This window comes from Falco cherrug, chromosome 3 (assembly GCF_023634085.1).
Source record: "Falco cherrug isolate bFalChe1 chromosome 3, bFalChe1.pri, whole genome shotgun sequence".
NCBI classification, from domain to species: domain Eukaryota; kingdom Metazoa; phylum Chordata; class Aves; order Falconiformes; family Falconidae; genus Falco; species Falco cherrug.
In genome coordinates this window covers 108,822,727-108,836,924 of record NC_073699.1, presented here as the reverse complement: position 1 = coordinate 108,836,924, position 14,198 = coordinate 108,822,727, and the positions used below count along the sequence as shown (strand labels likewise).

General features: G+C 42.3%; 1 protein-coding gene across 1 annotated transcript in view; it reads right to left on the bottom strand.

Annotated features, from left to right (window-relative positions):
- Nucleotides 1-1,621: 1,621 nt before the first annotated feature.
- Nucleotides 1,622-14,198, bottom strand: part of SSU72 (SSU72 homolog, RNA polymerase II CTD phosphatase) — a 29,260-nt gene continuing 16,683 nt past the window's right edge. The window contains exons 3-5 of the mRNA XM_055704137.1: nt 5,238-5,377; nt 3,354-3,472; nt 1,622-2,231 (exon numbers count right to left, since the gene is read on the bottom strand). Coding sequence (XP_055560112.1) covers nt 2,130-2,231; nt 3,354-3,472; nt 5,238-5,377 — 361 coding nt within the window. The 3' untranslated portion in view covers nt 1,622-2,129. The remainder of the gene's footprint in view (nt 2,232-3,353; nt 3,473-5,237; nt 5,378-14,198) is intronic.

Sequence of the window (14,198 nt, the reverse complement as noted above, 5' to 3'; positions counted from 1 at the left end):
CCGACACAGCACAGGAAAGGAAAACTGCTCAAAATACTCAGCACTGTGCTTGCTTGAAATGTCTTTTTAAAGACATCAACTAAAGCAGTTCAGTCCTTATAGAATCATCATCTTCCTTTGGCTGTAAATATCCCCATGGTAACAAGCAATGGTATCAGGCAGACAAATGAGCAGAAGCAGCAGAGGCTGAATGAAATCCTTCAAATACAGTCTCCAGAAACAAAATGGGACAGGACAAGCCAAGTAGAAAACAGACACCCTGCAAACCTCACTGCTTGACCTCCCCATCCCCTAACTGTCCTGATCCATTCATTCATTTCTCCGCAAAATTTTTGCTTTAAACATTTTTAACAAGACAAAAAACCCAGCACAGGTAATCCAGGGATATTAAACATCCCTGGGACCCGAGTCTGACGCAGTGACCCAGTTGGACACTGTCCAGGACATGGGCTGAGCTGGCAGAGGTCTAAGTTCTCCCACAAGGCAGTTGAAGCCAACCCCCAGATCCCAAGAGTAGAGAGGTACAGGATTTCTTTGGGGGCCTGACTCAACAAGACTTCAAGATCTGCAACTACAAAGAAGTAGTTTCCGAGAAGGACTTGCAGTTTTCAGGTGTGAAGCAGACGTCTTAACATACATGAGCGTGTTCAGGGGAAGAGGTTAAGTAGCATCGCCCCATGACTGACCACATACACAGCATAGATGGGTAACATCACCCTGAATTAAGAGAAAGCACTTAACACTAACTTTCTGCATGTGCAAAACAAAGTTAAGGAAAATTAGGTGATTTATGTGTGCTGTCAGAGGTCAGTGACAGAACGAGAGAGCAGCCAAGAGCTCAAACCCATTTCATGCTACTCCACTTTCAGCATGATGATGTTTTCCCATATCCAAGTATTAAAGAGCACAAAGACCTCATTTGCTCCAAATCACTTACAGGTTCCTTTAACACCACAACTTAAGATCTTCTCTTGCCTGCAAGCAGCAAGACATTTAACATTCACATTTTGAACGTCTAATAATTTAGTTTTCACTTTTATCAGTTTGAACAAATAGAAGTCTGAGGTTTTGCTTTGCTTGTATACAGATACTCCGTTTCTGGATTCTGAGCCACTCAAGCACGTTCACTATTTCTGTATGGGAGGAAAATGCTTCTATTCAAACGATACTTCAGTTGAAAAAAAACCACACCAAACTTGAAACCATTTCTGTTGCCAGCAGTGTTTGCTCTTTCTCCCCATTTTCCTTATAGAAAGCGAACATACAACTGGCCCCGACTGCTAGTTACAGCCTTGCAGTCGTACTAATCTCACACATGACAACTCAAAAAGCCACGAAGATCCCAAAAGATTTCCCAGCAGATGCCCTGACACAGAAAAGCAGTTCACTTTAGCGATCAAAAATCATTACGAGCTGCCCAAACACACAGCATTATATCGTCTCTCCGAACAAGGGGCGCGGACCAGGCCTTTTAATTCCTATCAAGGTCTTCTTGCTGTCACCATCCTCTCCGAGCTGCGCTGGAGGAACAAGCATTCTTGTGCTACTGCAGATACTTTGTGCTTTACCTCGCAGAGGACAGTCACACCTGCTTGGCTTCTATCTTGAAGACAAGACAAACTTACAGGTTTTTAACTTTTATTGGATGCTTCCAACTTTATATCTAACAATATACAGATACTCGTTTTTTCATTGTTCCATTCACATCCTCACATAGTTCAGCCATTCTGTCACATCAAAATAATAATAAAAAAAAAAGCACAACGGAAATAAAATAAATTTGTAAGCTGGAAAAATACATTATAAACTTAAATTCAAGAAACATTCTCTTTATAATTAAAAACCTACTTGCAATAATTAAAGTAGGATTTAAAAAAACCCTTGGTTTTCATTTTTAAATAGGTGGCCTTTGTGTATACTTTTTATCATCTCATATGTACAACCCCAACCAGTATCTCTGCCTACCTGTGACAGAATACCTGAAACAAAACAAAAAAAGACATTGAAAAGGAGGTTTTAAACAAACAAACAAAAAATGATCAATATTCATTTTCCAGGAAAATACAGTATAATCAGTTTTAAACACATGCTTCCCTCATCTGTATTAAGGCCTAAGAGACAGAAGTGCTTTAATAAAAGCAGACAGTATGAAGAAAAGTCCTTCCACTTTTCTCTTCAAATTCCTGTAACAGCTCATCTATTTCATTTTCCATGTCTTCTGTGTGCTGTATCTAGAAGAGAAAAAATACTAAGCAACCGGACTCCAAGGACATGATGTAGTTTAGAAAACTGTAATAATTCCATGCTTTTGGCTCCCTGTGCCATCTAAACCAGCAGGCTGCACCAAGCAGTGCAGCGCCGGGTGCTTTACTGAGGTTCCCAGTATTCCCAAACATTCAGCATCACATTTATCTGCACGACCTTCCTTCTCCAACCCACTGAACCAGCAGTTAACTAGTACTTTGTTGAGTAGGTAACATCCATCCTCACTGGGTAGCAAATGGAAGCTTCAGAATAGTTACAAGCACACTGAGCAGATGGCTACAAGTTCAAGTCCTTGAACCCTCTTAGGCTTTTTGAATCTGGAAAGGAGTTAAGACCAGAATAGATGACACTGTCTGGAGTGAAAAACCAGCCCATCGCCACGCTGGAATAGCTGAACTGGTGGGCTTGGCAGTGCTGGGTTAACAGTCGGACTTGAGGCTCTTTAAGGTCTTTTCCAGCGTAAATGGTTCTATAAACTCATCAACCTGTGCACTGTAAAAGCCAGGGACCCTTTCCCTGTTGTCTCGACAGTTACAGCGACTGGTTGGAGTGCACCAATTTCAGCCTCACAAGCTAGGTCCCCAGTTACAGATGACAGAAACATAATTTTTTTTCTTCCCCATCATACACGCAACAGGGTGGTCCTACAAAACACACCTACATGGGATGTTTTGCCAGTATATCGTGATTCAGAATGCAACCCTGATGTTTAAAACCCACGTTATTACAACTGCTTTGGAAATAGAGGGCTTTGCCAAAACCCAAGTGTTTGGAGTGTGGGCTCCACGCGGGTAATGGTTACGTGCAGTGCTTTGCAATACTGATTTTTATGCAAGCTATCAACGCGCTGGTTTTGAATGCAAATGCAGAGTCCGCTTCGCAAACCACAAACTCAGTAGCAAGTCACCCACTTGCACAACAGCTCCACAGGTAACCGGAAGAATTTGGAAATTTTCGTCTCTCGACACGGATTTTACCAGAACAATTTTTGCAATAGGCAGCACCTTTAAGAAGGACTAAGCAACCCCCAACCCCTGTGCAGTCACTGGGTGCAAGGTACCCACAGGTGAGGAGCCCTCGCTACTTACACACTGGCAGAGCTCACAGATAAGGAAAGCACCCAGGGTTGCCTCCTCATGGTTATCCTGAATGTCCACATTGATCACATGTACTGGTTGACATGTCTCCTGCTCTCTGGAATTTAAATCTATTTGAAAACAAAACACACGTAACAGCAACACTTTGGGTGGAATGGTATCATGTTTTATACAGAGTATTCATAAGATTTTAAAAATACATGAACACTGTCCGCCTCTGCTTTCTCCAAACTTGTTTTTGCAAAATAGTTTATTTCATATTGTCTTTAACAAGAGTCCCTCTTATTTCAAAATGAAGAGATGGATTTTCAGAACAAAAGAATCCAGTTCTGTAGAAGGGTAATGACAGTTTATCTTGATCAAGAGAAGTTACTGCTCACCTTTCCTCTGACAGTCTTTAAAGATAGAGATCAAGATTCTTGAAAGTCAAGAATGATTTTGGGCTTCCTCACCTGGAGAATTTTAATTGCCCATTCTTTAGAAAAAAGGACTGTCCATCCAACACTGACAATCAAACTGCACGGTGAACTCCTACAAGTTGAGCGCTGACAGTCACATTAGACAATTTTAGCTTTCATATGTTCTGCTTATTAACGGGGGGTGAAAGGGGAAAAATAAGATGTAATTCTCCTACTAATCTATCCATGTATTATTGTTACGCCTCTCTAAGCTTCTTAAGCTACAAGTTGTTCTGTCCTAACACCGTTCAGCAACTTCGTTTTGGCAAATTTGTTGAGGCCTCCGTTTTAAAATCTTTCACATCTAGAGCCACGTGGGAGCACTCCAGCCTTCTTCCTTTCACTGGTCAGTTATGAAGGGCGTTACCATGACGCTAGAGATGCACAACTGGAAAATCAGCAAGTGGTTGCTCTTCATCTCCCTTCCTCAGGATACCCACCTACGGCATCAGCGTGCAAGCTGCTTTCTATGGGAGACATGCTGAACTTGACGCTCCATTCAAGTACCAGCGCAGCTGCTCTTAGAACTTACCAACACGTTTCCAAACGCTTCACTCAAATGTTCAGAACACTAATTGCTCAGCTCACAGAAGCCCCAACGTATCGTGTTCTGTATTGTTCGTGACATGACCACCGAGGATCAAAAAAGGCAAGGCACCAGCCTTTTAAAGAATGAGCATGACACTAAGACAGTTGGCTGGTCTTTGAAAGGAAAGGAAACACTTTAAACCCCACATAAGCCTGTGGGTTCTCAGCCCAGGAGCTGAGTCACTGCTGAAACCCCACGACTGGCAGGGAGCTCACACCAAGCGCTGCTGCACGGTGCTCGTGCACAACCCGGTCCCCAACTGAGATTCTTCTGGCACATCCCACTTTGACTCATTTAAGGGCAAAGCTGTAGCACGTTTGCAGAGTGTTAACCACGCTCAAGAACAGTTTCTCCACCTGTACAGGAGGTATTTATTGTGGATAAACTGCTTGGTAGGTCACGGGACATCTTGGGAAGGGAAACTGTATAGGAAGACAGCTTAGCTGCTCCATCAACCCAGGGTGACAAAACGCTTATCACATGCCACTTGCTGGTTTTCTAGATCCGTAAGCATTTCCAAACCCAGCATGGATGTGAGTTTCTCCAAATGCTTGCTATCTCCTTTTGTCAGCCCTTAAAACTGCTCTACGTACACATTCTGCGTAGCTGCCAACACCAGCATCTTTCAGAAGTATGTACCAGACAAGTGATGGCTGAATAAGGTCCACGTCCACGGACCGTGAGTTCTGGGCCCTGCTGGTGTGCCAGCGGCAGGAGTCAGAGGGGACAGAGATGTTCCCAGGTTTGTGAAGGACTCCAGAAAGGAGGGGGGGTGCAGGGGTGGGGGGAGGGAAGCAGCACTTAAGTTAACTTGGTCAAGGTCCTTACCTTCTACTACTTGATCATAGACTCTTTCTTCACACGTTAGGATCAAATCAAAAACATCTTTGCAGTTCTGGAATCTTTCTGGTCGTGGCTTGATTCTCTTATTTCTGTCCAACATGTGTAAAATCCCATTCTGTGTGTATCTGAAGTTGCTTGAGTTAAGTACCTTTACTTTAAGAAAAGTCATGTTTTTGAGCAAATGACCAGTACAAGTTAAATTATTACTGTACCTTCAAAATAAGACTCTTTCTGCTTGCAAATATAAAGATCAGTGACCACTAAATAGACTCCTAACGTGGCAGCACGACCCCCATCAGGGTAATTCGTGCAGCTTGTGGTTTTCAGAGACCTGGTGTTGTCATTAGTACAATGGCAGAGACAGCTTTAAAGGCCCTCAAGAGCAGGGTTCTTCAGAAGGACAACTTTTCTTGGGCAACTATTTTTATATCCATAACGCTTAGAAGATACAGACTTAGCCCTTTGGTTGAGCAGGGTGTCCTACATTCCCCGAAGTCACTGCCCCCGGCTCCAGGGGGCTCGCAGTTCTATGGTGTGCCTGGTGTCAGCTGCACATCTGCACAAAGTCCTCCTCCAGCCTCACGTTTACGCAACTGAGCTTCCAAAGTAAATCACAGAAGCATAATCCCTTAAAAATATCCCCAAGATATATAAAGGGGAATGAAGAAAAACACTGACTTTATGCCTGTCACAGCTTCGGTGGCTGTGTGAAAGGGACGCGTTATGCTGCTCGGCAGCTATATTTAATGCTGGTAACTGTAACCCCGAGGCTCAAATTTACATCCTGCATCCCCCCTTTCAGGATTCACTAATCCCACCGTCTTCTCAGCCTTCTGGGACGTGCAGTTTCACTAGGGGCACGCCAGGGTTGACTGTCACATGAACCTGCTTGCCCGACTAAACCCAAACTCCGTCAGAAGGCAAAGTTTTATGGGTAGGTTAGGAATACCAGGAAAGGTTTTCATCAAGAAAGCCTGCAAACTGATGCATCTCTCCTTTGCGTTGAGGCAGCAGTATTTTTAGCCATCTAAGTATATATTTTTAAAGTAAAATAGCAGTAAGGATAACAGTCCTTGAGATAACAGCAGGATCCCAAGCAAAAAAATTCCATCATTAGTAGCAAGTACGTAAGAGGTTGCCTTGGCTTATTTGCTTGTTGAAAAGGTCGTGTACGTGTACATACCTAGCAGCTATTTTAATTCTTTTCAGAGAATGGTCCTAATCTTTCGTACCAAAAGACCAGCAATTTTCTGGCTACCTTTTCGCAGTTGCCCTCTGGTATCTCAAGTTCTGCTGCTCTGCGTAGCCCCAGCTCCACCTGCTAATCTATACGCTTCAAAGTGCTCTCAAACATTTTTCAAGCAAACAGCCTCCAAAGCTTTTAAGACTTCCAGATGTTTAAGCTTATTAAAAATTAAACCCATCTTTCCACCTGTAAGACTCTACTTTATATGGGAAATATGTTCAGTTCTCTTCTGTGTCTGCATCACTGCACTTTACTTGACTAAAGAAAATTTCAATTTTGAATCACAAATGGGATGATATGTTGTTTATCACACATGTATGTTGTCAATTCTCTCTCCGCCAACTTATACTGCATTTCTTTTCTTCAGGTCACCCTCACTCCACACCCCCCCAAGCCTTTCACCACTCCTCTTTCCCCAAAGATTTCTCCTTCTATAATTAAAGAATTGCCTTTCATAGCACAAAGCTCTCTCACAAGCAGCTCTCGTGCTCCAGCACCCACCACTTCCTCACAGCACCCCTGTAAACTCCCCTTGGGTTTGTCATACATGGAAAAAAAAAAAAATCCACTTCAGTGTAGCCATTTCAGACCGCTCATTATTTGCAAAGCAGGAAAATGACTGCACCAGCCATTTCCCAAACACTTGTAAACATCTGGGTGTGTTGCTTTGTTCTGTTTGAAGGCGAGTCCTTTCTGGGCTCTGTAGCCCTTGTTTCTACATCATGCAGTTCAAGGGGGGGAGAAAAAAAAAAATCCACAACATCCCACACACTTTTTCGGTTGTGGGTTTGGGGTTTTTTTTCCCCTTTCTAGGATAAAATGTTGCTGGCATCTGTCCCCTAGCTTTCCTGACTGAGCTTGGAGACAGAATTACGCATATTCCAAAAACCCACACAGTCAAGCTTTCTGCTTCACACAGTCGAGCTTTCTGCTGCCAACTTACTGCTATTTTTTTTTTCCAAGGGTCCATCTGCCTATAAAAGGAGACTGAAATAAGCAGTTAAGATTCATGACACTCTCATATTTGGTTGTCTGAAGTCTTTTTCACCTGAAAAAACCCCCGCATACCATCTTTTCAGCAAGCAGGGGGATGTGATCAGCATGATTGCTTTCAGGGCATAATCATAACCCAGCTTCCTTCTCTTTGTGAGCGCAGGCAAATGCAAAGATAATCTGACTTATTAATGGTTTCCACTATACTGCCAGATGTTGAATCATGTAAATTGAGACTCTGCTTTCCTTCCAACAGATCCCACCTCCATGCTCTCTACCCTGTGCATCTCTACTCTTTCTTTTCAGTAGTCACTTCTTCAGAGGGCACTCACAAAATTTGCACCTGGCTTTCAGTGCTGTCATGTCGTCTGGCCATAGCAGCCTTCTCAACACTATACCATGCTCGAGAAGTCAACAAAACATATACATTTATCTAAGAGGCCTTCATCTACGGCAATCTCTTGGTATAGTAAATCCATCCCATTTTTACAGCGAGTCCAATTCGGATAACACCTTTATTAGAATAACTACACTAAACAGATCCACAATATAATAAAGTTTATGCACGACAACGCAGTACTGGAAAGGCTTGATATAAAAAGGAGATGTTGCGATACAAGTTGAGTTTTTCCAAGACACAGCATTGTTGCTCATTCTTACGGTGACAGCTATACCAAACTATTTCTCCTTCCTGGTTCTGCATTCCCTCCATTTACTCAGGGATATCCTTTAACAAGGTATCGATGAAGATAAAGACATATTTTAAAAAAGTTATCCCTCTGTGTGTTTATATTAAACCCCTGAAGTTTCATAGCTTCTCCTACCCAAGCCTCCAACTGCCGTCAGAGACACCAGAAACACCTTTCACCACCCACTCCATCGGTCGCTGCCCGACACGCGCGGCTAACCATACTTTACCCCTCTAATCCCTTTATCAGCAATTTGCTCACCGACAGGACCAGAGGGTATTTGAGCGATGAGCACTCGCTGAACGACGCCTATAGTGAGACAGCAGTCTCTTCCCCGCTTCTCCAGCACAGCACAGCCAGCAGCGACTGTTACAAGCAGCCAACACAGCCACCAGTCCGGTTTCGTTCATAAACCCAGCTCACGGACAAAGCAAGACCAAGCAGATTCTACCACCTGCCTGAACACCAGCCAGCGATACCGATGCATTCTCTCTTCTCTCTCCCTCTCATTTAGCATTTGCTTTTGCAAATGTCCTTCTGTGCGAGTGTTTGCTTCAAAACCTCTGGCCAATATTACATGACAAAAGGACAGGCACAGGGAGCCACTCTGTGGCAACTATAACAAAGAAGATACCGGTGGTCCACAACATCCTCTCTAAACGCCTCTGCCATCCTCCCAGGCAGCTCAGAAGTTCTAAAATCCCCAGATGTTTCTGTGTTTGGCAAGTCCTCTCCGAAAGCCTCTATTGAAAGCAATTTCAATTCAAGATACTGCATAAACTAGTCTCCCCAAACACTAGTAATTTCCAGAAGCTTTACAGAACTGAGCCCGTTTGCTGGTTTTACCCACCTTCCACTGCTGCCCTAAAGTAACTGTTTAACAGATCCACTTTGCAAAGCACGAGTAAGCCTGGGTAGAAACTGCGAAGAGAAGCTTTTGGTAAAGTGAAACTGGCATATGGGAGAACAGCCCCAGATTAATGTAGATAATCCTCAGAAGCAGAAGTGTTTTCTTGTTCAGTATATCCTCATAATTATCTTCACACGTTATGATTAGAATTCCTTGCTCTCATCTCCCAAACCCGCACTATATGTCAGAAAGCCTAAAATAAGGTCAAAATTAAAAGAAAAAAAAATTCTCTACCCCAAAATACTATTTTTCAATGTCCATATACACCACTCCCATGTCAAAAGATAACCGTAACAACTGCTTTGCTTTCAAAATGTCCAACTTACTGTTTTGCCGATAATGTTTCTTGTGCAGCTGAACAGAGTTGCGAAGGTTTGGTGGTAACCAGGCTATGAAATTCAATAAAATGTAGACTGGTTTTGTTAGGAAACCGCATCCTTATAAACCTGAAAGATATTTCTGGCTAACATTTTGTGAAAACTATTATGGGAGATTCATCAAGAAAAAAATAATCTAGGGGGGGCAGAAATAAAAATGCACGTGGCTTATTCTAACATCAGTTAGCCCCTTAACACTGTGTGATGATTATCTCTGTCAGAGGTCAGCCGAGTAAAACATATTCTAAAGAAGCAATAGGCAGACTTTGGATGACAACAACAGAAGCTTCTCCTATGGATGCTACATGTTATTCCAATGAAAATTAACAAAAAAAAACCCCCAACAAACCCCAACCCACTCTTGCACATTTACACTCTCGCCTAACTAGGTTTTCCAGGGTCCCGTCTGTCTTTTTGTAACTGTTAAAGTTGTACTGAATATGCTCATGCAGTTATACAAAAAAATCACTCATGGTGTAATTATTTTTTTTAATGACTTCAATGTTAGCGCTATCTCCCCATCTACGCCTGTTACCACCACACTCATTCTCCTGTTTCACCATGTTTGAGAACTGCGGTTATTCCAAGTTCTACTTCAGAAGCCAGCTTTTTAGGAAATTAAAGACACTCTTTAGAATAAATTGTCTACAAAGAATTAAAGGGAATCTAGTAGGAAAGCAACATGGAGTTTCTCTGCAGGGATAGAGTACACTTTTTTTTTTTTTTAAATAGCTCCTGGATAAAATGCAGCATATTCCCCAAAGACCTCCACACTGAGACTAATTTCCCCAATACATCAATATTAAAGTGGACTGCCAGCACCTGAAAGAGTACTAAATCTGCATTAAAATAGCAGCATCAGATTTGACTTCCCACTAACAAGTCCCCCTCCCCTCCAATATGCAGTGCTATCTATATGTCACACCAAATGCCATTTTAGACCTTCCATCCCTTTCAGACCTCAATGGTTTTTTTTGTCAAATACACTTCTCAAATAGAAGTGCAAGAGGACAGCAAGAAGAAAGCTTAGAAAGAGAAAACAAGCTTACAAAATAATGTACTGGCTGCAACTTGAGCGTTTATCACCAAACAGGCTTATAGAAAATTACTTAAGAAAACCAAGTTTTATTGGCATTAAATAAAAACAGATACTCTTGTTAGGGCACAAAGCATATAGCAAGATACAGGGTACAGAAAGCAACTAGTCCACACAGAAATTATTATGGAATATGTCTAGAGAACCTGTACTTGAGGTTGACAAAAAGCAACAGATCAGTAAAGAAAAAAAAACAAACCAGGAGGCTTTGATAAATCCCAAGATCAAACAGTTAAAAGTTGAAAGAGGTACAACACTGCACAACAGTTGACAGATTTGAATGTGTCTACAGTACAGGATCACTGCTCCTCTCCCACAGCAGTAGGAATCAAGAACAGCTATTAACTTCTTTGGGAACACATCCTGTTAATGGTGAGGTTTTTCCCCCCAGTAACTAGGATGATGGGGCTTCCACCTACCCTCTCAGTTTGGAGATACAACAAGATTGCAGAATTCTGAGTGAGAAATTTGGGAAAACGGGACGGGCTAAAATCAGAGTTGGACATCACCAGATGAGTTCTGTTTCCTACTCAATTACGGTTCCGCAGAGCTCAGCGCCCAACTGCAGTCAGAACGCTCCGTTAATTCAGCAGGGAGATTGTAACAGTAGTTCAACCTCAGAGCTTGATATTCAGAAACAGACGGACAGGAATGCCCATCACCTTCGGCCATCTAAACTGCCTATTTATAGAAGACCGGGTATCTCAAAATTTGTAAACCACCACCCAGATACCAAGCACCAGGTAAGAAATGAAACTTCATTTCATGCCTACTTCTTTACACCAAGATGCTTTAGTATACGATACTGCATTTTAAGACAAAGGCTTCTTTGTTTTTGTTTCTTACCACTACTGCTTACAGAGCTGCGTTTTAGCGGTGGCATCGTTGCACCTAGACAATCTACTTTCAGAAGTATTTTTCATACCTTGAGAAGAAATTTAGATGCATTCAATCATGCAGGTTTAGAAGGCTGTACGTAAACTTCTACATCTAAGGTCACCAAGGCAGAAAGTCTTGCTTCAGTCGGTGAAAATGAATCTGGTACATCTGTAGTATAGCTACTCTGTTTTAATTCTTCCACCCCCCCCACAAAAACCCACCATCTAAAACACTCTTTTCTCTCCTCTTGGCATAAGGGGATCCAACCAGGTCCCATCAAGATGACAAGTCTGCAGATGACTACACTTACCTAAGTGTTGCCTTATACAATTTATATAGCAGTATATTGACCTACTTAAGTTTAAATCCTGTACGATAAAAGGAAAATGATCTCTCACCAATCAAAGCATTCAGTAAGTTTCATTTTAACTCCCAGGTGAAACAAACTCACATGTGGCTGGAGTGGAAAGTTTTGGCGTATATACATTATAGTCATCTAGAATTAACTAGAGACCAATTTATTAAACATAATTGGGCAAACTATATTTGCTAAAACGTATATGCTTTTGAAGGGGAAAAAATACTCTTTAAAGTAATAACTGGCACCCAGAGCTTCGACATCTTCCAACAAATCTGACATGCTGATTATTCATTTTGGTGCAGCTGTTATCATATTCGAATACTGCAATTCTTCTTTGTGAAAACACAGCAGCAGAGCAGAACATTTCTCACGCTAGTATGAATGGCATCTGCAGGTCTCTTTTCCGTATCATCTTAATTTATTTGTTAGTATCTGCATTATAAACAGAAGATGCATTGTATTAAACCCTGCTTGGCAAAATGCCTAGGAACTAGACATTTCTATAAAGGAATTGGGGGGGGGGGGGGGGGGGCAAGACTGCCTGAACCTTCTTCCACCTTCAGAATCAGTTCCTTTTACAGGGAATAAAAGACTATAAATGGGCACCAACACTACAAATTTGCAGTTGTAATTGCAGTTGCTTGGAAAGTAAGAACTGCCTACATTCCACATCCAGAGTGCAAACTGCCTTTCGTTTGGAATTGAAATTGTGTGTTTTTAGTACAAACCAGAGCTTGTTCACAAGTTTTTTGTGACACTGTGTAACTTAGTTATAATCTCAACACTGACAATATGCCACCCCAAAATATCACAAAAATACTAATTTGGGTTAAATAACATTGCTGATAACATTTGTGTCTGCATTAAAGACTTGCAAAGAATTGAAGTGTCGCTTGGTTTTCATTGCTAAGGCCAACTACACGCAGCATTTCTAAGCTGCACAGATAAAATCCACCCGAGCATGCTGACAGCAGTTGGCCCAAACACAAGCTAGCCATGCTCGTTCCCCAAGCCTGGCTGAGCCCTAAAGCTGAGGGCGACATACCCACCCATGACCAAAATAAGGAAAAATCTTTAGGTTAGCCTAGAGCTCAAGTGCCAGAATGACTTGTTGGTGTTGAACAGCTAAAACTATATTTGAGGATGAAACTGGACAGATACAAGCTGTCAAGGGGGAAAAGAACAGGAGCAATAGTGAAGTCCACTGCCAAAGAGCAGGAGAAGGGCTGCCACAGGCATACCAAAGGGACTACCAGGAAGACAAGGATACCAGAGGCAGAATACAACAAGATGACTTCAAAGATGTGGCATGTTTGACCCTGCCACCAAACAGCTGACTACGCACTTCATCCAAGTGTGTACTTCAAGAGGAGCTTGATTTTGATTGCTGGAATCTACAGCGTCTTGGCCACTTGGCAAGACAGCTCAAACCCACTGGTAAGTCCAGTACGTGACATGGACGTGTAATAAAGGAATATAGAAATCATTATCAGGAGTAGCAGGCAAGCAAGAGGGTTTGTAAGTACTACACATTACTTCGGGGGGGTTGTAAGTATCATACATTACTTCAGGGGGGTGTAAGTATCACACATTACTTTTGGATGCTCTTCTCAGGTTTAGCAACAAGTGGCAGATTTCAGATGAGCAACAAATATCATAGGGCTGGGCAGGGGGAAGTACTTTGAGGTAGCTGTGAGGAGAGAGGTCTGAGAAAACACATTAGTCATTCCATTTAACGTCTCAGACAAACAGGGTTTGCAACAACCATTTTCAAATTGGTTTCCGCTGTTGTCATTGCTTTGTACTGCAAAACTCACAGGTAATTTTCCACTAAATGGAATTACAGCTGGATAGAGTAACTCGGATAAAGCAAAACACAAGCATTAAAGAACTTCAATCAATTAAGCCATTTCATTTAACACATTTGGGAAACCTGAGAACACATTCATAAAGACAGCAGGAGCACTTTTAAACGGCAGCAAGCAGAGCAAGAAGCATGCTGGATGAGGTCTGCAGTCAACATTCCTTAGTGCAACGCTACAAACAGGATACTGAAGAATAGAGGGATGTGGGTAATCCACAGCCTGAGTAACAACTAATTTTGCAAAGCATAATACACGAAACTCGTGTGCCTTGGGTAAAAGCTTCTCACAAGACCTTCTCACACTGGTCATTAGTATGTCTCTGTTCTTGCATTAAATCCTAAAGATGCTGAAGGCTGCCAGTTCTGTCACTGGGTAGCAACAAAGCTAGAACATCTTCCCCTCAGCCACACCCCACCTTCTGAAAATGCAGTCCTTTCATGACTTTGGGCTTTTTCCTGAAATGATAGCTATGCTGTGCCAATTAGAAGTATATGGCAGCAAGACAGCCTGAATTTCCTCCCTACATCCTC